Genomic DNA, 22,662 nt, shown 5'->3' with positions numbered 1-22,662 from the left:
ATTTATAATTCCATTTAGGCATTCCTTAGGCCTATGAGGAAGGCCTTAGGCATCTTTGGAAGGGGTTGGATTGTGTGGATAAGGCACAAGTACCTTGAGGAATGAGAAGTTAAAAAAGCAAAAGTTGAAGGAATGATTTTTACTCATTCAATCCCCAAAGTGTTCTGACATTCTGGAAAACTAGATATGTGTCTTCCAGTAGCCCCAGGCAACTTCAGTCTTCACAGCCAGCACTTACTTAGCAGATCATCATGAATATTATTGACTTGGCAGATTTACAGGAACATCCTGTGGCAGTTTCTCTGGTACATGAGATTGTCGGTTTGTAATTACAGTCCGTTTTTTTCCAGGTTGGTTTTATACTAGGTCTGCTTCCTGGTACAAATCACCATGTGGCTGCATCAATTACTGACAAAAAGAGGAGGTAGCATGAGGGTGAGAACAAAGATTTTTGAGGGCTAGGGAATGGTGAGATCATCTGATTTGAAGGCACTGCACACTGTAAAACTGCAACCCTAGGTATTAGCCAGCACCTCTTATCAGCCCTTTGCTTTCTTACTGCAGCATTTTAAATTAGACATTAAAGTTGACTACTAACTAAAAGAATTATAGGCTGGAAATTATAATCCAGACAATAGAAACAAACTCCCATAAAGCCTAAAATCATTCAGTATTGTTTTTCTTCAGTTGTTTTGGGTTTTTTTTCGCATTCTGGTGCTGTTCAAAACTGTACCTGATGTGCGTTTGCCTTGATGAGTTAGTCACTGTACTGCAAACTTGGTAGTTAATAACCTGAGGAATTCTTGCAGTTTAACTAAGCAGAGTTGATTCAGGCTGTATCATGATGTTGTGTTAATCCTTTCCCCCAGATGTATCTAGTTACATAAATCCCTAGCCCGCACAATAGCATTTGGAACTCCCTGTCCTCTGCTGTCGTAATTCCCTGTAGTGCCCCCACCTTTCACCTTGAAGAGGTCAAAAGAGGGAATTTCCACGAACAAATTGTTCGGTTCTCTTACTAAACACTGACTGTTACATAATTATTAAGTGCTTCCCCCCCCCCCCCCCCCATCTCACAATTTTCTGTAGAAGTATTCCTTGGAAGTGAGGGGGAATCCAGGTGCAAAGCAGGATATCTATGCTCTGGAGCATCTTGCATTGCTTGTGGGAGAGGAGTGAAGGGACTACAATGAGCTGTACTCCAGCTATCTCTAGACTGTGAAGGGCCAGGGTAGGGGATGAGGGGTGGGTAAGAGAACACAGTCAGCAAGTGCAATTTAAAGAGTACTTCGCTATTTTAATTAAACTGAGATTGGTACATTGTAAATGAGGTATCAGTCATCTCCTTTTTTAGCTCGTACCCATCTGGTGCTAGATGTAACTGAATATATATTTCAAATGTGTGTTGGATCAAAGCTAACTCACAATTCCGTTCTTCAAACAGCTTGGCAGTTGTGCTCAGCTCTGCCCTAACTTTACCCTCTCTAATCTCTGTATTAAACTCAGACATCTGAAAGATTGGTAAAATAGTTCCAGATTGAGTTCCATAAGGCTGACAAAGGAATAGTTTTTGCTCTTGGCGGATAGTTCAAAGTGATTGCTTCCAAACTTAATCAGCATTTCTATAAATGGACTACGTAAGTTCATATAATTCCCGTGTAAATTGCAGTATGCCTGTACCACAGCTGACAAAGCCAGATCCTTGCTGTTCCCCTCTCATCCCATCCCAGTCTGGTGGCAGCAGCTGGCATGCCACACCTCCTGCATGCAACAGCAGCCAGGCCTGCCAGCAGAGCCACCAGACTTGCCCTCCCACACCTCTCACAGCCTGCCACAAAAAGCCAGGCTGTGCCTGCTGTAGTTGGGATGCTTTGTGACAGGCAGAGGGGACAGGACATGCCTTGCAACTATTCCTTTTCTATTCCAGGGAAACAGCAGCAGACCTGTTGAGTGGAGGCTGCTCTGAATTGGAGAAGGGTTCTTTGACTAAATGAAGTGTGTGGTCCCGAATAGCATAGTAATCATGTGTGAACACATTATTGCCTTTTGGTTTTCCACATTTGGTGTTTTTCAAATAACATTTATCAAGGTGATTAAAAGTTCAATATTACAGTTGTAATTATTCTAGTGGTTCTGTACTAGTTATTCCTGGACTCCCTGCCTACTTTAGCAGTATGGAAAAGAGAGGGGAGAGAGAGGTTGCTGCCTTGAAGGGAAAGCTGGGAGTGAGAAAAAAGGTTTCATCAGGATAGAGGGGAAAACCTGTGGATGTGGGATACTAGTCTACAGGAAATGGTAAATGGTCTTGTTAATTTTTTTTAAAAAGCCCAGCTGTGGCCACAGAATTGAAGAACCTTGATGAATTATATCCCTGGAAGTGTCTAAGGCCAGGCTGGATGGGGCTTTGAGCAACCTGGCCTAGTGGGAGGTGTCCCTGTCCATAGCAAGGGGGTTGAAACTAGATGATCTTTAAGGTCCCTTCCAACCCAAACCATTCCTTAATTATATAACTTACGCTTTGTAAATTCAGCTCAGAACCATTGTTTTGGTATGCACTTTATGCACATTTTCAAGGCTCATTTTCCAAATATCAAGACAAAAACAATAACTCTTCAAATGAGGTTAAAGTTAAAAAAGAGGGGGAAACAAAAAAACCCCACAAACTCCAAAGAAAGAAGGCACGTATGACCCTCCATTCTCTTGGGTTGGTAACCCAAATCAATTTTGAAGCATAATTTTGTTTCTTTGAAATTTCTTCTCTGTGTCTATAAATCCTCTATGATGAAAAAATGGGGAAAGAAGTATTTGAGTAAATGTAAAGCTTTCTCTCCTGCTTATTAGAAATTATTTTGAGGCCAAGAAATTAACACCTGTTGATACATATGTAGTTGACAAATACATGTAGTAACATGCTCAGGTTTTCATGTGGTAATTTTTTCCAGTCTTCAAGTCTGTCTTAACTGTGCAACATGCCTGTGAGAGATCAACTGCACAATCAGCGATACAAAATATGAGCTCTGCTGTATGAGCTGTCCTGCAAAACAAGCAGTTATCAATAAATTTGACCCCAAAAAAGTTATGCTTGGAAAAGAATTTTTTTCTTGACTCATTTGGCAGCATCTGTGATTTGTTCAAGCACTTTACTGTCTGTAAATGAAGCAAGAATTAAGTAGATCCATGAGTCATTCTCTGTTCAGAATCAATACATCCAACAGAGGTCTTATTTGTCATACTGTGACAGTTCATCAATTCTTCCTCCCACCAACTCTTGTCTTACCACTCAACAAAGCAGTCAGACGTGTTTGTTCATTTGCTCCCAGCCTTTTTCATCTCTTTTTTTTTTTCTTTTGTCTTCTAATGACAGTCCAAGTTTGCATTTCCACAGTAATGAAACATTTGCCCTGTTGCTCAAGATTGGAGAGGTTTCTGTCTTTGCAACATGTGTTTCATTCTTTAGATCTGTACTTTCATTTCCTTTAAGTATTGCACAAATCATAAATGTGAAGATTTTTGGTGTTTCCACTGAAAATCACCTTCAGCCTCTGTGTAATATGATCTTAGGAGAGAAAGATGCTCAAGCACTAAGGGGTACCCTTGAAACTTCATCTATTTTTAGCGTTAGAGATGTGTGACTGAAACATTCAGCACTGCATTCATCTCTCATCAGTTAATTTCTGGGGTTCCTTGAATATTTCATCAGGTGGACTGAGGCATGTTCTTCTGCGAAGCCACATCTAGGAGACTGATACTGACATGCTGAAATCTTCCCCCTCCCTTCCTGTATCAGGCCATCCTGAAACAGACTAGATGAAGCCCAAAAATTTTGGTGACTAGATCTAGAAAAGCAAAGCTGTTAAGCTTCTCAGGGGAGGTGAAGGAGACTAGACTCACTTGCCTGTGAAACCTAGGGGAAAGGCCTGGCCTGCAAGTCTTCCTGCTCTCTTCTGAAACCTGACAGCTTCCATTTGTGGCTGAAAGAAAAATAAAAGGTCATGTAATACATTCAAATATGTGTGCCAATACAAATGGTGTGTTGGACATGCATGTCAGAGGTTCTAGAAGTACTCCTGCAAGTGGTTGGCTTGTATGCTTCCATTGAGGAAACACACATGTTGACTACATACCTTGAGCCACCAAGTTTGACTCTTCCCATAGGGGTATGCTCCAGCATCCTTTGCTGCTTCTGCAGCACTGGGAGGAGAGAGTAGGAGATAGATAGGACTTCTTAAGAAAGGAAGTGCAAAGTCAGACTGGCTACCTGTGAATACAGGGAAACTTTCTCAAAACTTTTAACTTCCAACATTGTGAAATTGGGGGTGTGGGGGAATGAAGCTGGCAGGATTCCCTGACTAAATGCCTTAATGGTTGACTCTAAGCAACTGTTTTTCCTTTCAGAGGTTTCCAGGCTGATTTTGCATTTCCTGGTGAGAAGAACAGCACAGCAGTAACTGAGAAGGTTAAAAAAGTCTGACTAACAGGCATTTTGACAACTCCTCCCTGTTGTTTTCTCCTGAAGTCAGACATTTCCTGGAGTTGCCACCCCTTCATTAGTATTTGCAACCTCTGTTTCTGGCTATAAAACTGAATAAACCCCATGTGATTCAGTTAACTCTCTCTATTGGTTTCTATCTGGTATTTTTAATTTTTACCTTTGTATTTGGCAATAACAGCAAATCAAAAGTTAAGATAAGGACAGGAGCGCCCAAGTGCTCCTTTTTATGAGAGGAATTGCACTGTATCCTTCATAACAAGAATTCTTCTAATCTCTAGGAATATAAACTTGAAATTCAGCAGAGCAGAATCATAGAATCACAGAATGGTTTGGGTTAGAAAGGACCTTAAGATCATGTAGTTCCAACCCTCCTGCCATGGGCATGGGTGCCTCACACTAGACCATGTCACCCAAGGCTCTGTCCAACCTGGCCTTGAACACCGCCAGGGATGGAGCATTCACAGCTTCCTTGGGCAACCTGTTCCAGTGCCTCACCACCCTCACTGTGAAGAACTTTTTCCTTATATCTAATCTAAACTTCCCCTGTTTCAACGTGCCTCGATGATTCATGTCCCAGTGAACTCGGTAACTGCAGCAACAAGTTGTTTGTTGTGTGTTGTAGAGAAGACCTCCTAAAATCAGGATGATGAAGTCAAATTAAGGTATCTTCTGAACAGGATGGAGTTCAGTCTTGCTGTTTTCAATTTTCCCTTCGAAACCACAAGATGAGTTTTCACGGGGCAGCCCAGCTGATTCACCTTATCATGGAACTTTCGTCAGTGTGGCAGCAAGAGGTGTACAGGGCCTCCGAATGAGAAACCTGACTTTAGGGAACTGAACTGCTTCTTTAGAAGTGGTTCTTGTATGAAAGGTCTCCATAACTGTGGGAGACGGTAGTGCTATTAAGATATTGGAAGCAGGCCAGAAAATGTGAAGGCTAATTCTGTGTAAGAATAAATATTTCATTTGAGCCTGAGAAATGCTGGGGTTTAGTGCTGTCTTAAAGGTAATATAGATAAGATCCTCAGAACAATGACTGCATTCATTCATGTACCTCTGAATTTATTTATATATTTTGAAAAGCAATACATTTTTGGTTCACACTTTGCTTTTACATCTCATAAGCTGTATTTTAGTAAAAGCAAGAAAGAAAACATTTGAAAGCTGTGTTATCTGAAGGAGCCTAAACTGCATTTGGATTTATTTATGAAGTGATGAAAGCCTAAATTGTTTGAACAGTAGGTTATTCCCAGGGATTTCAGTATATTAACATGCTGATTAATGATCCAACAGTCTACTAGTCTGCATTTGTTGTTTTTTCCTCTAGTTGCAGTCTACTTTTAGAGCAAGAGTTGAAAAGACATTTATGTAGAGGTAATTAAATATATTTAAATTTAGGTTATAAAGTTATTGTAACCTGCAGTGAAGTTTAAAACCAAAGTTAATTTTATTTTTTGTAATCTTACACTCATAGAAGGTCAAATACAATTGTCCACAGCTTTTATCTAAACTTCCTCATAAACGGATTGGTTTATGTTGTCTGGAACATGGAAATAGGAACTTCTATGTAAATCTAGGAGACTGGTTTCACCAGAATTAAAGTTCCATGCTTGATCTTCTGTTTGAATGTGAGCAACTCAGTCTGAAGTATCCTCGTCTTGCAGGCTACCTGTATTTAATATAACAAGCCAAAGTTTCCTGTAGATTTTTCACTTATTTGTCATAGAATGAAAATTCCTAATAAACTTATATTTTTCCTTACTTAAGTGTAAGAGATGGAATGATAAATAGATTTTAAATAACATTGAAAATTAACTGAACCTCATAAAGGCCGTTTGTGCCACTGCAGCAGTCCATTGCAGCCTCCAATGGATGATGTGTGGTGGGCCTCTGCTGTGGTTAAATTAAATTACAACATAGCAACAGAGATAGCAAGAGCAGGGAACAGTGATTTGGCCTCATCTGTCTTAACTCCCTACTACCAATGCAATCAAAACATGGTCTGGCATAATACAAGATGTGAAATGCCAAGAAGCCTTGCATGCATGTCTATTAACGGTTACAATCAGACCTGATCTATCAATACAAAATGTAATTAAAGCTACTGTCATACATGCTGGGACTTGTAAATGATTTTGTTGCTTGTTGTCATGTGAGGAACAGGACTGATGCAGTAAGAATACCACTACCAACAACATACTAAGCAAGCTATGGCTACCTTTGCTGCTGATGTCCTTCCAATTTGCAGAAGAAAAAAATACAACCCACAGGCTGATTTCTAGCACAGGCAATGCTAATCTACATGGGTTCTCCCTCTGTCATATAAAATGAACCCTAGGAAATACAGGAATTTGGGGAACTGCTTCTAGAAGAAGAGTCATAGCAATATGATCCAAGCTGAAATAAACTGCAGAGGAAGTCCTGTGTTGCAGGTTTTTATATGCATGTCGTGCTAATGTAGCAGGTCAGTGGCTACAGAGGTTGATCTGTGTATAAGGTCATCCCTATCTTCATTTGTAAAGCAAGATAATTTCCTTGGTAGCTGTGGAAACACTTCCTTATTTGCTTCCCCACATGATCTTCCCTGTTGCTTACATGATTTTACAACTTCTTAGATCTCCTGGCTTGTATTTTCTAAATGATAGATAATGAACTAAAAATTTAAAACTGTATGTATTTACTCGTTAGTATCCATGGTCCTAACTGTTATACAATAGAAATAATCACTCCCCATCCTCCAAGAAATATGCCTACCTCAAGATCTTAAAAATTAGTCATTGAAAAAGCATCATTTGTATTCTCCTTTTTATGTGCATTTCCATCAAATAAACATTTATATTCTCTACTCTATAACTATTATTTCCTAAATATGGTCCCAAAAATAGATTTAAAATAATTTTGAATGCTTAATCTCTGCCATTGTACTTACTGCCTGTCTCATTGTTAGGAGAAATTGTTCTCATTGTTCTTGAGAATTTTTCTACTTCAAATGATTTACTTATTTCGTACTAATCTTTACAAGTATCTGCTGGTTTTTCCTTTACACACAGAGATATTAGCTTGTGGTGCTGTTTCTTCATGATTTATTATTCACCAGTCTTTTTATCATCCAAATAGTTCTTTTCATAGTTTTAGCTGGAAACATGTGTTGAAGTTATGAGTCAGATGAGTCAGAAGCTGAAGAGGTTGTCAAAATTATGTAAATATAATATACTCTATTTTCCAAGCAATTTTGTGAAATATTAACTGACACTTCTGACTAATTTTTCCAAATAATTTCTACCATTTCCAGCTGCTACATTGTCCTATCCTTGCACAGTGTTTCCTGTAATGACTGTTGAAACTGGACCTGTGTTTCTGTCGTCCTAATGATACCAACTTACCTTTTGCATAAATCAGAAAATATTAGTGATGTCCTCATCATTATCCAGCACTCGTTCATTTACCCACTCGCTTCTGTGAACTGCCAAAAAGGAAACAGTGAGTTGCCAGTAGGACTTCTTCTGCCTCTAGTATTTTGAGTCTTGAGCTTTTAAGGAGTCGTGTTGACGTGGCTCCGTGAGCAGGCTGTGTACATGGTGTGCCATAAGCTCTCTTAACAGAAGTTAAAAGCCTGTTCAGCTGCACTGGTTCCGTGGAGTCATTCTTGACTTATGTGGTATACCAGTGTGGGAAGATGAACCTTGCTGATGCCTTCTCTCCTTGTTTATTTCCTGATGATTGTGTGATGTTTGGGTAAACCAGGTAGTGCTTACACTATACACTGAAAAAAAGTAGAAACATGATGCAGGTGCTTGTTAGAGCTGAACTTCTACACTCAGTGCAAGTTTGTGTAAAGCACAGTGGAAGATAGGTATTCCTTGAATACTACGTACACTACTACCTGATTGATTGATTGATTGGAATTTTCTTCCACCACAGCCCTAAGTTGCCACACATTTGAGTAAACAAAATGAAGTAGTAGTAAGGGGCTTGAAACAGGTAGTTATAGAACAAAAGGAGTCTTAATGATGTTGATTTTCTTTGCTCCTTATTAGGAGTAGTTATCCTGGGCTTGTCTAATGTTAGTATCACTATGCTGCTTTCAGCATCTGAGGTCATTTACCTGATATCTGTACAACATTGCACTGTACTGTTTAAGTCCATTTATGTATGATGGCCCTAAGTCTCGACAGTTACATGAAGAGGCTTAAATAAGAGAATTGAAGGCTTTTGACATTTCTGCTTCTTGTTGATTTGTATGTATCTTCATACTTTGATGCCTTGCCGAGTAAAAAGCTCTGACTTTCCATTGAATGGGTTTCCCCAGGCAGGCTTTCAGAAATACAAATTCTAGGGGTTAGGGATTTCCTTTTTCTCATCCCACTCACTCTCATTTCCAAAGTCCTTTCACTCTGCCAGCCTAGCTAACATAGCCAGTAATACAACACAGTGTTTTAACCCTTAGCTATCTGATAAGTTTGGTAAACAAAATACTCCTGAAACTATAGTGCTGTCTTACACTTAAGCACTGCCATTTGTTCCTGGGTGCTGTGGGTATAAGCATCCTTTCCATGGAAATAGACAAAGAAGGGAAAGATGCAACTGAATTCCTCAAATATGCTGACCAGTATAGTCATACGCAGATATCTAGAAACTGCAGTGCTGAGTCCCCAGCCCAAAATTTGCTTTAAAAAGATCCTTTTATGAAATAGGAGATGAATGGTTCTTATTTGGCTTTGGCTGTCCAAGCCATTTTGATGTTCATGTTTTCATATTATCAGGCTTATGTATCTTGACTACAGGGTTGAAAAATGACTTAAGTAGACAAAGATTTTCATATAACCACTTGTTCCCAGGAAGTGGACCTTTTAGACAAAAACCACACATCATCCATAATTAATTTGTAGGAGCTGACAATATTATCTGTTTGTCAAATTGATATAGCTTATCTTCTGAGTGAAAGAAAAATACTTTAGTGGCCTGTCCAGTGTCCAGCTTTGTGTATTGTGGGCTGTTATCAATAAACTTACATTAAAAGCATTGAAATAAATTAGATCTTGTGGACTGTAGTATTGTGGGGGGCTTTCAGACCTTTACTGCCTAGGATCTCCAGGCAGAGATGCTGCCTGCCATGTTACTAGTAGTAAAATGGCATGAGTTTGCAGTGACGTACAATCAAAGTTAATGACCATGTTAAGAAAAGTAATGCTGACCTATAGTTTGCATTCACTTGTGATACACTCTGCATCATTTTGCTGGTTTTGCAGGAACAGTATGTTACTTACCAGGGCGTAAAGCCTTGATCCAAGTAAGACAGTTCAACCTCTGCCTCATGGGACTGGCAGTGAAGGTGTACTGCTGTATATGAAAGTCCCATAAGTTTTCTCTAGGCTGGTAAATACCAGTTACGCTCTTACCAGTATTAAACCAGTATTAATCTTCTTTGGTCCCTCCTTGCTGAAGGCTTTGGTGCATGGTCTACCTGGGGTAGGTGCCCCTGACTCTGACCACACAGCTTCTCCTCTACCTCAGACCCTTGTGCTTTAGTTTGCTTCTACTGATTTTTGTCCTGTTGTAGAAGAACGTTTTATGTGTTCTCTTTCATATTAAACAAAGTTTTTGTCTTTCTGACCTTCAAAGAGAAATCACCACTCCAGTAGTGTTTATTAATGTATTAATTTGTGTTAAGAATGGCAAAATTGTTCTTATTGGAACAATTGTTTTTGAAGGTAACCTCTTTCTCTCTGAACGGTAATCTGTAGCAGGAACTGGAAAATAGTACTAATGAGAAACAGAAGAAAAGCAGCGTGAAAACTGTTATAAATGTTCGTTTGGTGCATATTGTAGTCTAATTCTTTTTTTTTCAACTGCAAGCAATAGATTTACTGATGGGTTTCCTTGGTTATCATGTCATTCTACCTCAATGATATGTCTGTTGACCTGTGAGCATAGAAATAGTCTTTATTTTAGAGTTTCTGTGGAACTTTAGTTTATTAAGTTTATTAAAACACAGGATGTCGCTGCAGAAGCATAGGTTTAATGTGCCTTGGCCAGCATCATGCCTGTACCTTCTGTAACAGTGATCTCCCCAGCTGCTGCAGCACCTTTCCTCAAAGAATAAAAGTACGATCTGGGACTTTTTCAACCACAGATTGGAAAGGGGGAAAACACTTAACATCAGACTTAGGTCAGTGACGCTGTGCAGCCATCTGCATAGGACAGTGCTGAGAGCTAAAATATTGGTATCTTTTAAACTGTCAGTTTCAGTCTTGCAAAGCCAATTTCAGTCCTGCACCAAGTTATTTCCTGTCTATGGAAAGGAGTAGTCAAGCTTGTGCTTTCATTTTCATAACATCCCACCACCACTGCTGCCATCACCACCCGGCGATCCTGCTAACATTTTGTATTTTGTGTGGGTCACAGTGAAAGTCTAAGACTGGCATTGCTGCATTTAATTCACAAATGTTGCCTTCTAATAGCTAGCTTTTTATGTAAGGAAGAAATGCTTCCCTGTGAGGGTGGTGAGGCACTGGAAAAGGTTGCCGAGAGCAGTTGTGGATGCTCCATCCTTGGCAGTGTTCAAGGCCAGGTTGGACAGGGCCTTGAGCAACCTGGTCTAGTGGAAGGGGTTCCTGCCATTGCAGGAGTGTTGGAACTAGGTGATCTTAAGGTCATTTCCAACCCAAACCATTCTGTGATTCTTTCTGAAATGAGAAATAATAAAAGAAATTCTCTTACGGCCTTAACTTCTTGTATGCAGCTGCTACAATAATAGTAGAAATGCAAGAGTACAAATGTAATGGCAAAAACTGGATTTACAATGAGAGCTGGGACAGTTTTTCCATTTAGTCAGTGGCTCTGATAAGTAACATTTCACTTTTGAAGCCTATAGAAAAATAAGTAAAACCTCATGCCTTTTCATTTTCATGTAACTTGCTTCCTCAAGAAAATAAGACAATGTATATGTAGTAGTTGTTGCAATGAAGCAATGTGTGGTGATCAGTAAGAAAATACTGTCAAAGAAACAGCAGTGCAGGCAGAAAGAATTCGAGGATGAGAACAAAGGATAGTATTGATATGTGGAAATGCATAAGTAACACTTCAAGTCCTTTCAGCTTTTACATGGTTATTTTTCTGCCAGGTTGGACAGAGCCTTGGGCGACATGGTTTAGTGTGAGGTGTCCGTGCCCATGGCAGGGGGGTTGGAACTAGATGATCTTAAAGTCCTTTCCAGCCCTAACTATTCTATGATTCTATGGGAAGAGAGATTTCCCTAGCTCATCTCCTTGGGGTGGAACATTGATACTGGTAACTGGTTTTAAAACTTTGTAGATCTCCAGATTTTGGTACAAAACAGTAAACACTCAGGAGAGGTCTGGATAAAAAAAAAATCCATATAAGATGCCCATATGTATTGTCAAGATCTTGGTATTTTTGTTGCAAGAAAAGATAAGTAAGAGGAGTCTTTACAAACCTAAAGTTAATTTACACAGGTTTGGTTTGTATTGTGCTGTTCTCTGAGCTAGTCAGTATAATAAAAACCAGGGGTGGCTTTTCAAGCTTGTTTGAAGTTGGAAATTTTATCTACAGTTTCTAATATAGCAGAATATAATGTCAGAGGCTATTAACAAAAATATTGCTTCTATATTCAGGAATTTTTTAGAATTTTAGAAAAGTTTTAGAAATTATCTTGAGCAGGTGGCACCTTCGGTTGAAATTGACTGAATTAGAATTGCAATTAAAGATATCATCTCCATTACTCTGCTTTACTCTCCCCACTATTGAGGATTCAAGAAGACTCATTAGCTTGTCCATTAGCTCAGTCCATGGAGTATCCTTGTAATACATTTTGACCTGGAAGTAATATGTCTACATTCACCCAGTGCTACAGTTGAGCCAAGTCCTCCAGTCAGGGGTAACAATGGGCTGTGCAGGGGCACCAGGTGCCTTAGTACACCGTCAGTTTGGACCTGGCTGAAAAGCATCTTCAGGATGCCTTTGAATACAAACTTAGCTTGCAAGCAACAGAGATACATTTAGGCATTGCCTCATCTAAGCAAACTAAAGCTACCATGCCACCCTCAATCTATATTAAATCAGGCCAGGTATCTGCTTCTGTGGTTTAGTTTTCCTTCTCAATCAATAATCTGCCTTTGATTAATAGAGCTGACTATGAAGTCAAGAGCAAAAGCTGGCATCTAAAACTGAACTGCAAATTTTAATGAATTGTGATAGGGAGTTACGCCATATCTCTAGTGAATGCATCAATAGAGGGAAAGTCAATTCTAGGTGTGGGGTCAATGTAGACAGGTTAAAACATGTTAAATTTTGCATGATTACTGTAAGTGATGTATGAAGTTGTATGATAATGTGTGTTGCATCAATCTAAATAGTCCTGTAATACAGGATACAAACATTCTCAACAATATTGTTTCTGCAGTGTTGCAGAGATCCTCAGTTCATAAGGGATAATTCCCAAGACTTGTCTGTTGGCTGTCTCAAAAGCATTAAGTAAACATGGCTGATTAAGCTTAGTCACTGTTACTTACTCATCCATTTCCCTTTTTTTCCTTTCTTTCTCTTCTAAGTACCTGCCCCTTACTAGTCATGGGCTGATAATCTTTAGGGAGGTCAAGAAATGTGTATGCCACCCCTGTAGTTGAGTAAAAAAGACTTTGAGACTAATTCACACTGTGTCATCAGTAATAATGTACAGAATGTAAGAAGCAGTTTCCATTGTGTTTGGTGCTGTGATAATGGTGTTGAATCTGCTTTGGTAAAATCACCAGGCTCAGTGAGAAGGGCCAGCCTTTCTTGTAAGCAGCACCCTTGGTTTTTTGAACTTCTTTGGCTACAGCATGTAACATGGGATCTAAAACTGATGACACTGTAAGTCACACAGATGTGGTGATGGTGAGAATTGATTCCTTGCTAACCTTTGGAGAGAATGCTCATGCTCAGCCCCACCTGACAGTGTACTTACGGTAGCTCTGTACCTGTGGTCAGCATTGGGGTTTCCTCTGCAGTTTCAGAGCTACAGTGTTGGGTGAGAGGCAGCAATAACAACAGATGAAAACAACGATACGGGAGTTTGTTGCTGTTACTAGCAAATAATCTGATTATAGGCGTGTTTTGCTTTTAAATGGCAGTTAGTGAAACCAGATATTTAGAGGATGGCAAACATGATTTGTTAATAACAAATCCAATTTAAATTCTGAGGGTGATTACTTCTTCATGCTGTACCTGTATACAGGTGAACCACTTTTTGCTGAATCACTGAATGGTGTGCCTCCCAGCAGCAGTGTTTAGGGGTTTCCCATTTGACAAGTGGGAAGCCACCAGTAATGTGCAAGGGGAAAGCTATTCTACAACATACTAACCTTTGAAACCAGGACACCTTGGCACAGCATGATGTAGTGATCCAAACAGGTGACAGGCATTAAAGCCTTAGGAAATTTGTATTGTGTTCTGCTCACAGTTCTTTGTATGAGGTAATTAATCTGTCTTCCTTGTGCTCCATTATGCACTTGTGTAAAACGGAGATGTAATGATGCATTTACTTCATAAGGCTGTTGTGAAATTTAAAGAATGAGGATTAATCTTGCAGTGTGAATAGGATTCCCTGCTCTCCCAGCTTCTCCCAGTATTTGATCTCCATTAAATTCTGCAGAATTATGAATGTGGGTCACTGCAAACCTATTTCCAGGAAACTGTATAGAAAAGTTTCCTTCTGATTGGAAACTGTTAATATTATTTTCACCTGAAAAGTGGTTCTTTAAAGTATAACTTGCTGATTTTTAAAATGCTCCCAGTTACAGCACTTTCAGTTGCTTTATTTCATATTTGCAAAGCTTGGACTTTTTACATGATATGAGGAGTTCAACATCAGCATGATCCTGTGGAGTAAGCATTCTCCACCTCTTTTCATTTCCAGCTCCTCTGATGCAGAGGTTCCTGCCCTGGGGTGTGATTGTGCCATGATCGGGTTGACAACATGGCCCAATAAATGGATCGTATCTGCACAACAGAGGGAGAGGGGGAAATCTTGTGCTAATTTTGTAGTCCTCTTTCTCAGGAAGGTGAATAGCATACGGAATGTGTGTTGTATATTTTTTAATGTTTTATATAGATTGTGTTTTGAACAGATTATCCAACCGAGCATCTGATGTTTGCTACCTAAATAATGTGGAACATTCAAAGGGTGCATCTACATAGAGCTTATGGCATATAGCATGTTTGTATTGCATAGTGGCAGATTACAATTTTTAGGAAACCTTTGGAAATACCAGATTAATAAAATAGTTGTGCCTTTTTAAGTGCGAGATCGCGACTGCTGGGTTTTGTTAGTATTATGTTCAGTTTCCTCTATGACTAAACCAGGCGTTACTGTGTGTATCGTGTCTTCCTTTCTTGAGAAGCAGCCATGACGTGGGAGTAGACACACTTAGGGAAGCCCCCTGTGTAACTTCTGTGGCTCCCTTGGACCACCCCTGTTAAGCCTAAAATGAGGTTAAAAGCTCTTTAGTAAAGTTGCATTAGGCCAGGGAGTGTGCAAAACAAATTACTTTTATCTTGTGAAAGCAAAAATAATTTTTGTGTTTCAGTTGTGTAAATAAAGGTTCATCTCTGTGGTAAGCAGAGGAGGGACAGCGTGCTGGTACGCTAGCAGGAGTTTCTGAATTTTTTAATGTGATTCCCGTTAACTTTATTATGATTTAAGCTTATTTTGAGTTTTTCCATTGCAAAACTGTAGCTAATTTCTACCAACCTCCCAGGTTTTGCCAAAAGCACTTCATACTAGAGGACTTCATATGCTGATAATACATAGGAGAAGAAAGTCCATATGAGTAACAGGTACAAAGTACCACTAGTTACACCCTTCAGTACAAAAGACTTAAGGGATCTGGATCCAAGCCAGTCAGGTTTTTTATAAACTTGGGAATAGCCCCAACTGACCAATCTATATCTGGAAATCCAGCTGCCTTTGTGTTGAACCATAAGTGTAATTAAAAGGTCTTTCCATGGTTTTAACTGGGGGTAAACTCCAGGAGTTCTAATCCCAGCAATTCGTTGTTGACATTGCAACACCACTAGCGCAGCTACATTCCTGAGACACTTACTGAATCACAGTGTGTTTTTAGGACTTCTTTCTTCTGTTCTACCATCAGGATGGTCTTGCTGTCAAGTTTGTGTTTTGTTTTGGGGTTTTTTTCCACATGATTTTCACATGCTAACCTTCCCTTAATGTAGGAAAAAATTAAGCAAAAAGAGAAAGTATTTTCATTTGGAATTTGTAAGGGGTTGCTTAAGTTATTCATGGTTGATATTTCTTCACTGTTTACTTATCTACATGAAAATGTGTGTGGATGCAGTTGGTACATTCCTAACAGTAAGCCTAACGAATTCAGCTTAACAAACTTAATTCTCTTTTGATATCCCAACTATTTGCAGGACTAGGCCAGTGCATGAGAACTGGAAAATAAAAGTGACTGTAAACAAGTAAAATTGCTGAGTCAGTTTTTCCTGCCCAGATGAGGACATTAAAGAAAAAAGTCAATATTGAAAAACCGAAGTTCAGTTTTCTAACTTTTAATAACCACCTCATTTAACAATCAAATAAATTATATGACATAGATGAGGAGATATGTTATTACATAATATAGTTACTTGAAAGCTTTCCAGTAACATAAAGATGGTGGCTTTTGTTTGTATCTTTCAGTTCTGTGTTCCAGTAAGAATTCTGAAATGTATCTCCAAAGATTCAGGTCATGCACTGGAGACAATGCAGTTTTTATTTTTATGTGCCATTTTATAGGCTGAAATTACTGCATTTGGCCTTTTCCTGCTCACATTATGTCCTGTTTGTTTTAACCAGGGAAAAGTGTATATATACAGTGTATATATCAGCATATAGCTGATGTCCAGTGCAATCTCCTGGAAGCAGGCGGTCAGTTCTGATAGGTACTGTTAGGCTCTTGTGCTTTGCATTAGCACTGAGACCTTGTATCTCCATGAAAACAGAGTCTTCATTCCATGCTGGTAACAGCAGCTTATAGGTCAATAGTTAAAAGTAATGTAGAAAATCTTCTGTGCTCCTCTCTCAGATGCTCAGATGCAGACTTACAGCACAGTTAACTTGATCCATCTGCAGGTCCTTTGTAGAGAGGGGCAGTCCCACATTTCTTCTCCCTGCCACCTCCAGCAACATGTTCCCATCAGTCATCACCTTTGACTCAGGTCTATCAGTTGTGTGGCTGCAGGCTCAACCCTGCAAAAACACTGCTTTTGTTGGATTAGTGAGCTCATGCGTAGTTGTGACATTGTTAGATTGACACAACGGAAGTAGTGGGAATGTGCAACTGGAGAGAGGATTGAGTCGGACCACCCCTATCCACTGATACTCGCAGGTAGATCAAACTAAATGCATTGTAAAATTGGACCCCAGAGCTAGAAGAACAATTCTTTGTAGCCCCTGAGCCAGAAGACAATGGTATCAAATAATGATTAAGATCACAAAAAGGAGGGAAGGAGGGCAAAGATCAAGAGAAGGAGAAAGGTGGTTGGAGGTATTATAGGGAGAAGAAATAGCGGAGAAGGAAGTAGCTAGAAAAGGTAGGAAAAGGGATTAGAGAAAAATAAGGAGATTGTATATTGACAAATACAGCAAATGCAGGTAAAAATTAGGAAACGCCTTTCCCTGGTGGTTGAGCACTGACCTTGGCCTTCAAACATGATGCTTCAGTCGCAAGAAACTGTTCTCTCTTTCTGGGCAGAATTGAAATGCCATTGCTTTGTGAACAGTCCGCAGGAATAACCTGGAAGCCGAACACGAGCCGAACTGGGTGAAGCAGGGAGGGAATGCTGCAGGCGCAAGTGCCAGTCCTGAGGAGCATTTATTGCCAAACAGGCACAGCCCTGAGTCTGGTGAGAAGTCCCTCTGAAGGGAAGCTGGCGCAGCAGTGAATTTGCCACCTCAGGATGTTGGTTCATAAGTGGGAGGCTGGCCTGGATGTGGCTTTCATAAACCCTTAATCCTGAGGCCGCATGTTTCCTCTTACTGCTGCTTGCTTCCTCCCCGCAGGGCAGCCCAGATCACATGTAGTTCTCCAATTTCGACAACAGGTGGGGCTGGAAAAGCAGGCTGGCTTAGAGCTCGGTCCTCCTCTCGTACCAACAAAGGCTTCAGTGCTGAATCAGTTCCAAAAGTAGATATTACCTAAATCCCAGTGTGATTCAGTTCCCTCGGCTGACTCTGAATTTCTAAAATCTCCATACAACTCTTCCTGAGTTCACTCACGTCATTTAAGCTGTAAGAGCTGGGAAAAGTTTATAATAGCAATGCATTTTCTCTGTGGTTGAGAGCAGCTTCCTACAGTGAATTGGTTTGTTGTTTTTTTTCGTTGTCATTAGGGATTTAAATTAGTTCCATGCAGTTAAGAATTGTGGGAAATGGGGGTATGGTAGAAGTCCCACTAATGGAGACACAGATATGAAACTGTTTCCTGTTACACTATTTTACAGCTAATAAAATCTTTGGGTTTGCTTTGTTTTTTGCAGCTATTTAATGCTGTCAACTACCTGGCAAAAAAGAATACCCGGTTGCTTGTGCTGGGCCGCAAACACATGCTGATTAACTCTTCAAATTGGAAAAAAGAGATTATGGAGGAGATGCAGAATAAGGCAGACTTCTTCTTTGCTGAAAATATGTAAGTTGAAGAAAACGATGTAATGGAGATCAACACCTGATTTATGTGCATTTTCCTGTAGTTTTTAGCACCATTACCAGTATCTCCAGCTGTGTCTGAAAGAGAAACATCATATCTCTTACTATACTTTCTTCAAAAATCAGTACAGATTAAAAGTTGCATTATGAAGAATTTCATCACTTGGAATCCTGTAAACTATATGGTTTATTAGGATTTATAAACTGTTAAAACCGCTGCCAACACCAGAGTGGCCTGAACTTAGAGAATGCCTGGTAGCATCAGTATACAGTTGTGGTCAGCTGTGTTAGCCCTGCAAGGAGAAGAGATGAAGTTCATGCCTGGCTACTATTGCTTGGTAGTCCAGGAGCACGGAGAGTCTGGAGCACTGACTTCCTTGCTGCTCCCAGAGGAGACCATTTATGTGGATGGAAATTAGACCCTCTGCCTCTCTATTTAGGAAGCGCAACCCCTTGCTCTTGTCCAGTCAGGCTGTCCTTGTCTCTAAACTAGGTGCTTGCCTCTGGCCCGGTGTCCCCTCTCCGTGCCCTGCTTTCCTGCTATAATATATGAGTCTCAGTTTTCCTTCAGTTTCAGCTTCACCTAATTTCCATCTGAGTTGGGCCCTATTAATCCTTAACCTATCTCTGCCGTGCTTTTGTGATTCTACTTCCCAGCACTTCTGACCAAATTCCTTGTCCCAACAGCCAGACCAAGTCTCTTCTGTCTGCCTCCTTGTTCCAGATCTGTTCTCCTTCACACACCCCCCACTCCAGTTCTGGCCCTTATTCTCTTTGCTGTTGAATTACATTGCTTTCTTTTCCTGCTATCTGCGCACCAGGAAAGGGGACACTGTTACCCCAGGATGGAGACCCTCACTAATCTCATCTATTACAGTAATCCACAGCAATCAAAAATGGTTTCAAGCAAAGTTCTGCTCAGCTTCTCCAGGTATAGGGCAACTCATGCCCACTAGAAATGTGTTTTTAGAGATTTTTCCCTAAAACTCTTTCAGTTTAATAGCAGCTAGTGTTGAATATATTTTTCAAATAACCATAGTACTTTTTGGAAGTATATCTACCCATGTAAAGGCAAAGACTCACAGATTTGTGCTGATGCCTACAGGACATTTTATTATCAGTTGTGATGATTGTTTGTATTCCAGCAAAGCTTTGGAGATATGCTTATGAGTTTTAGCAGTTCTGTTCCACATAGTACCTGATTAAGTTTTGTAGCAAAACACTATATTGTCGTATTATCAGATTGTATTAAGAGGGAATAATGCTCTGTGTAGCATGTGGTCAATTTTTATTGCACTCTAACTTTCAGTGGCCTTTGGTGAGCAGTTCTTTATTTTACTAGGGAATTGGAATGGTGATGGGATATTCATCAGTGTTGCTGATGAATATATCAGATTAGCATTTGATTCATTTCCTGCAACTACTCACGGCCTTGTGAATGACGTCTGTCTTTTCCATTTGTTTTGTTAAGCTCTGAAGATGATGCCTTCTTGTTATATGCCACACTTCGATCAGGCAAGCATTGCAAGTTTGTTACTAGAGACTTCCTCCGGGATCACAAGGCTTGCCTTTCCGACAGCCTGACACGTCATCTGTTCCGTAAGTGGCAGCGTGGACATCAAATAGCATTTTTCCCCTCTGCAGAAGGAAAGCATATACATTTTTTGGTGAGTTTTCTGCTGCAATCAGGAAGCACACAGAGCACATTCATTAAGGCTACACAATTGCAAACTCTGGAAACAAAAAGATTCTTGAAATTATCTGAGAAATGGATTTGTATCAACAGCCTCAAACTGCCCATGTTTAAAGATTCACTGTGTTCACAGAGCATGCCACAAGCATGAAAACTCTCAAAAAGACAGGAAATGCTGCCATAATGTTTACAATGTAAATTCAAGTTTGTGTATTTCCATTGCTATAAAACCTAAGTGCCAGTATGTTTTCATTTGCTTTAAACTTTGAAATAACTCCTCTGTAGTACTACTATAAAAACCCGTGCTTCTAATTCTAAAGAAATTCTAATAGAAATTCTAATAGAATTTCTTTCACCTTTATTTTAAAGAAGCAAGAAAATACAGTTATTTCAGTATTCACTGTAATATTAGCCTAACATACGTAGGAAGTTTCATGAAGGAAAGCCCGAACAGTCAGATTAATAGTCAGTATTCAGCAGTAGAAATTAGTGTCTTCCAAGCATAGTATCATCTTATAGCAGAATACTACTGGTATTGTCTAGGAGACATGTATCCTTGTGAGCCATGAGCAGTACATTAACATACATTAAGGAGTGGGGCTGCTTTAAGATTTTTTAGGGAAAAATTCATCATGTACCATTTCCTATCATGCAGTTTTTTGTTATCTGGTCTGTCTGCATTGTTATTGCCTACTTAAAGGAATATTGCAGTTATGCATATTATTTTTTCTTGCTGCTCTGGTTAAAATGGTAAAATAATATTCATTATTACAAACAGACCGTAGAGATACAATCGTACAAGAATGACAGCCTTTCGTTCTGTGCTGCCATACATACCTTTCCTTTTATGGAACCAAATACTGGAGGCAGGGTTACCTGAGTAACACAGCTTTAGCTTCACCTTGTTCCTTTCTTTTGTACAAAAGAGCTAGTAAATTTCACATCTTAATTCCCATAGAACTGACTTAGATGACTGACATTCCCAGTCACAGCTGTCTTCTAGGTTATTCTGGACATTGGCATGGGAAAGTAGACTTATACAGAGTTTATATATTGTATGTTCTGAGAACCAGAACTGACAACCAGTAATGTTTCTCCTGTATTTGTGTGATATATGTTGAGTCAGTATACTTGTAACATAATAGACCAGAAAAATAGTTTATTAGATTTGTTTAACTAGACTCCCTTGAAAGTGTTAGTGATAAACCCTTTCCTTACATGCTCCTCAGCAAAAAGCAGTCTCTAAAGAGGTACACGAGAAGAGTAAACACAAGATATCATTAAATCCTATCAGTTCAAGCCTATAAACTCCACATCCTGAATTAGTTCCCAGATGATTTCATTTAACTGAAGAGGAAAACAACGATTTTGCTATTTCTAGAAATTAAGTGCATTATGTTCAAATCGTTATTATCTGGTAGAGATTGAAGACAGAATTTTAACCATTTATAATGACTCCTAGACCACAAAATACTAAAAGGTATTTTAGTTTTTCCTCCAGTACTGAAATTTAGAATTTGTTTGTTATAAGGAAATAAATGAGAGTTATTAAAGAGATCAATCTATGGAGATTTATATGATAAATGTTGGATAACTGCCTGTAATTGGTATTTTAGTAATATATTGAGTAATGTCTAAAAAAGTGTTTTTCTCTGTCTTTATTCAACAGCCTGCCTTACGTTATGACTGTGTGGTACAGACTACAGGTGATACCTGGCATATCCCCTATAAAGACACTTTTGAGGAAAAATATTCCTATCGAGTACCAAGAAAATGGCTCTGCATCCAACAGAAATGATGAACAATGTAATTGCACATGCTGAAGCTGCTTTTTTTTTCTTTTTTCTTAATCACTGTTGCTGACCAGGAGAACTCAGCAGTACAATTATGGGATTAATGTGTGAGGCCTGTAACTGAAGAAAATTCAGTAACTGCATTTTGTGAAAATCATTCCTGCAGTCAATCTGTTAACATCAATGGTGGTCCAGCAGGGATGAATTACTTCCATTATTTCCATCTTTATGGGTGATTTCTGTGGCTTCTCAAAGTAATTTGAATTAAAACTTGATTTTTCCTCTTGCAATTTCAGGTTTTGGTGGGTTTTGTTTTGTTTTGGGTTTTGTTGTTGGGTTTGGGGTTGTTTTTTTTGTCCCTCAAGCTTTTCACCTACACTGACATGCATAAATTCTTGTACGTCAAAGAAATTAAGCCAGACTTGCAAGATACTTCAACGTCTGTGCGGCTGACCTTGCAAGAGTGTTATGCAATGTCTGCCACCAGTAAAGGGAACTAGGAGGGCCAGATGATATATTTACTATCTGCCAGACACATATAGCCCTAATAGGGCTAACTGGAATTAGAATTCATTTGATCACACAGAATGCAAGAGACTTGTTATAGCAACATACATTAAGATTTTGATAGGAAGAATAAACAACCAGTGGGATATTGTGTGGCTCTTTCACACTCTTAAATTTGCTGCTTCTGACAGGATTTCCTGTCACTGGAATAGTTTGCTTATGGAAATGCATGAATTTTTTAAACAAAAATCGATGATAACTAGAAATTCTTACAGGCAATAGGACAAAACTGAATTTTGAACAGAGATTTCTATAAAACCTATCCCAGGTTATAAAGCAAGAAAAGAAGTATATATTAGAGGAGAAGTGTTTCAAGTTATTATTTGTAAGTGAGTATATAGTAAATGTGTTCATTTCCTGCACTTTCCATTTTAATGCAAGCCTTTCTTCCCCAAAAACGTAGATTACACAT

The 22,662-nt window shown here is 39.3% G+C and overlaps 1 protein-coding gene across 1 annotated transcript in view; it reads left to right on the top strand.

Annotated features, from left to right (window-relative positions):
- The window catches only part of LOC104404455 (mitochondrial ribonuclease P protein 3-like), a gene marked incomplete at its 5' end in the record, with an annotated part of 39,714 nt that extends 18,026 nt beyond the window's left edge, over positions 1-21,688 (top strand). The window contains 3 exons of the mRNA XM_010012884.1: positions 18,032-18,180; positions 19,669-19,864; positions 21,560-21,688. Coding sequence (XP_010011186.1) covers positions 18,032-18,180; positions 19,669-19,864; positions 21,560-21,688 — 474 coding nt within the window. The remainder of the gene's footprint in view (positions 1-18,031; positions 18,181-19,668; positions 19,865-21,559) is intronic.
- Between the last annotated feature and the right edge of the window lie 974 nt (positions 21,689-22,662).

The sequence above is a fragment of the Nestor notabilis genome, unplaced genomic scaffold (assembly GCF_000696875.1).
Source record: "Nestor notabilis isolate BGI_N333 unplaced genomic scaffold, ASM69687v1 scaffold6764, whole genome shotgun sequence".
In the NCBI taxonomy this organism is placed as follows: domain Eukaryota; kingdom Metazoa; phylum Chordata; class Aves; order Psittaciformes; family Psittacidae; genus Nestor; species Nestor notabilis.
Note: the sequence above shows the minus strand (reverse complement) of the source record. Positions and strands in the feature narration are given on the sequence as shown.